The sequence below is a fragment of the Astatotilapia calliptera genome, chromosome 3 (assembly GCF_900246225.1).
Source record: "Astatotilapia calliptera chromosome 3, fAstCal1.2, whole genome shotgun sequence".
NCBI classification, from domain to species: domain Eukaryota; kingdom Metazoa; phylum Chordata; class Actinopteri; order Cichliformes; family Cichlidae; genus Astatotilapia; species Astatotilapia calliptera.
The window spans coordinates 31,396,879-31,403,844 of record NC_039304.1 but is presented as its reverse complement, the minus strand read 5'-3'; the positions used below and the strand labels follow the sequence as shown (position 1 = coordinate 31,403,844).

The following is a 6,966-nucleotide window of genomic DNA, read 5'->3' as shown; positions in this document are numbered from 1 at the left end:
TGTGCTGCTGTATTTTTTTAGGAAGTCCCTGGTAACCCCAGCTGCCAGCGTTTTCCTGTAAAAACAGCACTTTTTTCTTTACAGTGTACTTATCGCTATTATATACTCTGTATTTATATATGTGTATATATGGTATATTTCTATTCTTGCATCCTTTTGCAGCTTCTGTTGGAGCTGTGCTACTGGAAACAGAATTTCCCAGAGGAACCCACCTGAGGGATTAATAAAGTTTTATCGGATTTTTCTAATTTAATCTCTTTCTTTATGAAACACCTCGAAGTAAACGTAGTTCCTTGTTTGCAGATAAGGAGCATGAGCATTTCCATTTAGTGATTAACTAACATACACACATGAATCCAAGAATGTGGCAGTTACTGTCCAGGTTACACACACACACACACACACACACACACACACACACACACACACACACACACACACACGAGAATTAGGCCCTAAACAGTCAAAGAAAGTCAGATTAACAAGCTGTTTTCTTTCCTGGCATTTGGAATATTTTTCTTTTAGTCTCAAAATACTTAAGTAAATAATTAAATAAAATAAATACACCAATAAATAACTACACCTGCACATTTTCCACTGACCATAATCATGCTACCTTTTTTTATCCTCTTGATAGTCACAAATCTGTCACTTATTGAGTCAAGCATGAGCAAATAAGGTGAAGTTACTTTTGTCATATGAGGTCATTCTGAAGAGCTTACTCTGTGCTGCAATAACCCGATGGATACATGGAAAAAAAATAACATTTTATTGTGCAAGTGCATTTTCATTCTGTTACATTTGAAACACCTGAGTAAATGTCATAACAAAAAAAAAAAATTACATTCCAACTTTTTCTAAAGACACACTTAACATAAATATTTATTTATTATTTCTGTTACTCCAATAGAAATAATAATTTCTGTAAGTTTTCCATTAGGTATTTAGCCCATTTATGCAAATAAATGCTATACTTTTTTTCTACACACTACACTACAATCAGTCTAAAAAGTTGCAGTCTACAAGGCAGATGGATGAAGGCGTGGCTCACATCGCAACCCGTATCATAACACAAAATGTGAATCCTCACGTGGAATTGAAATGCATTTGTTTACTCACCACTTCCTCAGTGGGAGACCGCAGCCTGGTGGCTTAATGATATTAAAAGCTGTAAAGTATCTCCAACATGGCTCCCTCTTCCAGCACAAATATGACAGAATTATACTCGAAAAGTGGAAAACTTGAGATTACCCAGCCAGTCTGCTCAGAAATCATCTAACAGTGAACTCTGACAGAACATCCTCCCACACACAGACACACTCTCTCTTCCCACATGCTCACTCACTCACACTCACACATGTGGGGTGTTGACCTTGAACTAAATCTTGCATGCCTAACATAAGCAGAGAACACTGCACTGACATGAGTGACATGTTAATTATTGTTTCTTATTGTTATATGTTAATTATTGTGTAACCCAAATAATTTTTCTTTTTCGCAAACACTTTTGAACAAATTAAGAGACATTACAAAGTTAACAAACATGGACCCCAAGATTAATTTACTGTAAGAAGCAATCTTAACAGCAAAAATTACAATACTGGCAAGATGTATTTTTTCTTAAATCACATTATGACATATCATTAATGTCATCTGAAGGAAAAAAATATTGACCTCACGTCACCACGTTCTCAAGTCATCACATTCACAAAGTTGTGTGTCCATGTCGGCAATAGCCCATCAACCTTTTACGGCAGATTACTATTGCTATTAATGTTACAAACATAAATAATTTTCATATTTCATAACATATGCTTGAGCCTTTGCTCAAACTGTAATCCAAATGATTATTTAAAAGATAACAGTGTCTGTAATTAATACTAATTATTATTACTGGTATAGTCATACAATGAAAGCAATCAGAATTATTTTTGACCAAATATAAATAACTGGCATAGAAACAGAACCAGCCACCCTAGGCATGTAATCTCTCTAGCGTGTCCTCGGTCAACCCTGAGGCCTCCTCACATCTGAAAACATCTTTATTAAATGCGCTCATATTTACACTGTACGTATAGCATTGTAAATAAATCCAAAATAACTTTTGAACACTCATTCGTCCATTGGTCTCTCATCAGCATGTGCAGCATAATAATCAGATTTTGCTGAGCCAGAGTGGAAAAAAATATCTCTTATTATTTTCTTAAGTAGGCCTATTTTCATTTAGAATACATGGTTCCTGGCCATAAACACACACACATGCAACCATATTTTTATGACAATATGGTTTTAAACATAGGCAAGGTTATTTACCATAGACACAATTATCTACTGTTAAATTCAAAATGGCTTAAAGAAGTTTAAGGCCTGTGTTATTTCCAGGTTTTCCCGAGACTAGGAACAGAAATATTTTTTTTGGCATTCACTGATTGTAAACTCTAAATCCTTCATGGTCAAACTGTCGACACTGTTATACACTGAGGCGCCTAAAGAAGAACATCTGAAGTAAACAGTCAGAACTGCAGCGCCGTGCCAACAAATCAAAGATGTCACTCCGCAATTTACCTACTTGACAGCTTTGGCTTCTTATCATTTTGCCCTTTATTTCTCAAAGTAAACAAAAATCTAGCTGTCAAAGGAGATAGCGGCCATATTTAAGCATGGGCTAAACAACTACTCATTAACAATTAGACCGAAGAGGAGTCTTGAGACTTTCTTGTTGATGTTCTTGAAGCTGTTTGTCCAACTGTCTGGTGATGTTTCTGAAAAGAAAAAAAAAAAAAGGTTATAAAAGGGAAGCAAAACATCTTTTTATCCATTCAGTTTTGTGTATGTGTTTTTGCATACCTGCAGGTTATTGTAATGTCTCTGGCTTCTACAGTGTACGTCTTTGGCAGTGCTCTCAGCTACATAGAAAACTGAGCACAGGCTACATAAATACCCCGTTTTAGGGACAACATGCTCTTGACCTGATAAGGAACAGAAAAAGGAACAGAACGTTACAAAAAAATAACTGAGTAAATCTCTGGAACTAAACAGATTTTATTTATTATTTGTGTTTGTTTCTCACCAAGTGGGATGCTGGGGTTAAAAGGCGGCAGGTCCAAGTTATCAGTGACACAAGGAGACTGAGAGCGAGATCGCTTTGCTTCAGGTTCGACAAGATCACTTCTTTGTTTCCCAAAAGCTGAAGAAGAAAAAAAAAAAAAAAAACTGTCAACAAATCCTTTAAACCTGTCAACAAATTATTTTGCAGCTATTGCAGAAACTAATTCAAAGGTATTAATTAAAAAAAATTGCTTTGTACTGTAACACTGAAGTATTAACTTTTTTTTCCAAACAAAAATGACAAATTTCAGTTGTTCCAAATCTTCTGATAATGACAGAAAAAAATACTGGCAACCAGGAAAGCTGCAACTTTATAATTTTATCGACTTCAAAATTGATTTTTAGAACGATGCATTTAAAATCAGCTCGGTGTGAATTGTGAGCGAAAACAGTTCCTTGAACCTTTACGGGCGGTCCTTCTCTGTCCTTGCTTCTCCTCTCCTAGTCTCTGGCTATCAGCATAGTCAGAGCTGGACTGCTTCCCAGCAGATGTGGTTTCCATACTGGATTGTCTATCTGCTTCCTCCAATTTCCAAATCTCTGTTTGGCCTTCACTTGACAATCCAGACACCACTTGGTCCGGGGATGATAAAAGTGATAAGGAATCAAGTGAAGAGGGAGGCAGTGATTCTGTTCTCTCATCTTTTGTGCTTTCTTGCTTCAATCTAGTAGATTTTCTCACTACAGGAGAAAACAATAAATTCCTTTAGTTTCATGTTGGTCTGACATGACTATGTAACAGATGTAGTTGTTTGTGTGTTACCATGTGTCTGTCTTGTTCTCTTCTTGGCTTGACCGCTTGTCCTGGTTGTTACCACTTTTTCTTTTTCAGCAATCTCCCACAGTTTATCAACCGTTACAAAGCTCCCATTCTCCTCTAATGCATGAAATCAAATAAAGACTCAAATTAAACTTGAAACCTTTTATTTTCATAACAGAAAACACTGTCCTATAGGTGTGCCACAGAGTACTACTCTGGGACTACCATTTTATTTCTGTAAACAAATTATTGTTAATTTTCAGTGAAAATAATGTTTAACTTTATGCTGAAACTGTTATGTATAGTGAAAGAACGTTTCTGACTTACATTAACTCTAAAAACAGAAATGTTTCGTAGCTCCCAAAACGTTCTCTGAATTTCAATTGCAAGTTACTTTTATTATAATCTCATTTTTCTTCATTTACTTCCATTAGTTTCACATTGCAGATGGCAATAAGAAAAATAATAAGAATAAGCAATACTTTATTTATTCCATATCTGGTAAATTCTTTAAACTGACTTAAAATGCAAAAGTAAAGTAAGATCTTCAAGAAGATCTAGTTTTCCTTTTGGGCTAATTGCCTATGACTTTCCATTAATAAATATGTCAACAATAACCCAGTGTTTAGATAATTAACAGTTATTCAAAGTATCTATCTGGAAGTTTTTGAAATTTCCCTGCAAAAGCAGTCTGGATTTAAATACAGAATATAGCAGACCTGTGCCATCATCCTGTTTGCAGTAAGCAGATCTTGAACTTTTCTCACCTTCATATTTAGTTGCTTTCTCCTCCCCGTCATCACCTGCTTCATCTATAGTCACAAAAGCCTACAACAAGACATGCAAAATATTTTGCATTAAAGTTTAAATTATCACTACAAATAAAAAAGAGCACATGTTTAAAGAGCAACTTTACCTCTGGGTTTGAGGACTCCACTGATTGATTATCTTGGCAGTCTGACACAGACGGCAGAGTGTCTTTTTCATCATCTATAGTTGACTCTTCTGTACTCTGGTCTCTGGTAAGCTGATCATCGGCTATCTCATCCTCAACAGAGTCAAGAATTTGATATGTGTCCTCTTCAACAGCTACTTTATCAGACGGATCATCTTTCAGTGGATTTCCTTTTATAGTTACTTTCTTTAGTCTTCCCCTTTTTGCTTTTTCTGTGAGCATAACAGAATCATCCGAGTCCAATATTTTATAAATATCGTCCTCCTCATGTAGGTCTCTTATGAAGTGACTTCTTCTTGTTGGCGTGCTCTCTTTTACAGGTCCTTTCTCTTTTGTCTTTGGAGTTTCCTCCTTGTTTGGCGCCAGTGAATCTCTGGCAGGTGTAGGTCTGCTTCTTGTTTGTATCTTGTCTTTTTTCAAGACTTCTTTGGTTGTTCTTGTCATGATGGTTAGTGGGCCACTAGAAGCCTTGTTCTCAGTGGAGTATAAAATCTCATACTTAGCATCCTCTTTTCCATCACGTTTGTTAAAAGGCTCTGTTAATGTCTTTTTATCATTGTTTCTTCTGACAGACCTTCTTCTACCAGAACTTTCTATAGAAGAGTCATCCTGAATCGATTTATCTTCAACAGAATCTACTATCTCATAGACCATCTCCTCAGCTGCTTTATTGACCTTCTTGACGGTGCTGTCATTTCTCTCAGTCTGGGTCTGTTTCTTTGATGATTTGCCCTTCTCTTCACCCTTAGATGTTCTGTTTTCTGGTCCACTCCTCCTTGGGGATCTATAAACTCTTTTAGCTTCATCATTTTTCTTTGTTCGTTTTACATTCTTGTCAGCTTCTAACTCTGTGTCTGTGGTCACTGGCTCATCTTCCACAGAATCAATTACCTGGAATGAATCATCCTGTTCTTCTATGGCTTCTGTTTTTGATTTAGATACTTGGTCTCTGAGAGTTTCCAGTTTCTGGTTGTCTTCTTGTATTTTAATCTGAGCCTCAATTGAATCCAAAAGCTCAAAGCCTTCTTGTTTAGTGTCATCCACTGAGGAGCCTCTGTTGTCCTGCTTTTCTAAAGTTATTTGCTCAGGATCTTTGGAAACTTTAAAAGATTCTTCTAAAATCAATTCCTCTTTTTCCCCGCTTCCATCTCCACTGGTCCTTGGAGTTTGGTTCCCACTTGAATCCAACACTTCATTTTTATCAGCTGAATCTTTATCAGAATTGTCATCTCCTGTCATTTCCTCAGACAGCTTATTTACTGTGGAACCTTCATCTTTGACCAGATGACTGTCCCCTTCAACTGTAGTTTTTTGGTCTTCTGTAACAATTTCTAACATATGGAGAGAAGCATCTGTTTCCATTTTACTGGAGCCCTCTGTGCAGACCTCATAGTTTCTCTCAAGCAGTCCATGTACTTCCACAAGTCCAACTGAGTCAGTTTCCGTGTCGTTATCTTTGTTCCTGTCTTCAATTATCTGCTTATCACTTTTCTCATTGAGTGAATCAAGGATTTGGTAATTTTCATCATCCCCCTCATCCTCTTGATGTTTGACATTATCCTTTTTCCTGTCTTCTCTTTTGTTTTTCTTCAACTCTTTTGTGTCATCCTTAAAATCGGTTAGATCAGTCTCTACTGTTGCTTCAACAGCTACTGTTGATGCCATCTTTGATGTACAGGTTTTATAATTTAAGGATGAGGAATTTAGCGTTTCTTCTGGAGATTTGAACTTAGGATATGTTTTCCGATCAGGGGAGGCAGGAAGTGGAATCGACAGTGAAGAATGGGTCTTTCTGACCCTAGAAGAAAAGGTGCTTTTCTCAGTGGTTTCAGTCGGCTCAGATAAAGAGGAAAATGAAGAGGCAGAGCTCTTAGAGTCTTTTGAGGACCTTGTTAAGGTCTGTTTTAAGGTAGATGACGCATCTGAGCTTCGCCCTTCTCTTTCCTCTCTGGAGATCTTTTTAGCTAAAGAAGAACGTTTGCGGTTGACATCTTCTTCTGCTATGTCTTCACCAATTTCATCAATAACAACAAAGTCCTCCATGTTGAAATTTTCATCATGTTGCTCTGAAGATACAATTTCATCTACAAAATCATCCTGTCAATGAAAAGAGAGCAAAGAACAAACTCTGAAGCACTAAAAT

At 36.7% G+C, this 6,966-nt stretch overlaps 1 protein-coding gene across 3 annotated transcripts in view; it reads right to left on the bottom strand.

The window, feature by feature from the left end:
• Nucleotides 1-1,544: 1,544 nt before the first annotated feature.
• LOC113019244 (zinc finger protein 638-like) overlaps nt 1,545-6,966 on the bottom strand; it is a 39,468-nt gene continuing 34,046 nt past the window's right edge. For all 3 annotated transcript variants that reach the window (XM_026162807.1, XM_026162808.1, XM_026162809.1), the window contains 7 exons: nt 4,785-6,920; nt 4,636-4,696; nt 3,872-3,985; nt 3,511-3,789; nt 3,071-3,187; nt 2,848-2,969; nt 1,545-2,762 (listed from right to left, as the gene is read on the bottom strand). In XM_026162807.1, the coding sequence (XP_026018592.1) occupies nt 2,688-2,762; nt 2,848-2,969; nt 3,071-3,187; nt 3,511-3,789; nt 3,872-3,985; nt 4,636-4,696; nt 4,785-6,920 (2,904 nt within the window). In that variant the 3' untranslated portion in view covers nt 1,545-2,687. The remainder of the gene's footprint in view (nt 2,763-2,847; nt 2,970-3,070; nt 3,188-3,510; nt 3,790-3,871; nt 3,986-4,635; nt 4,697-4,784; nt 6,921-6,966) is intronic.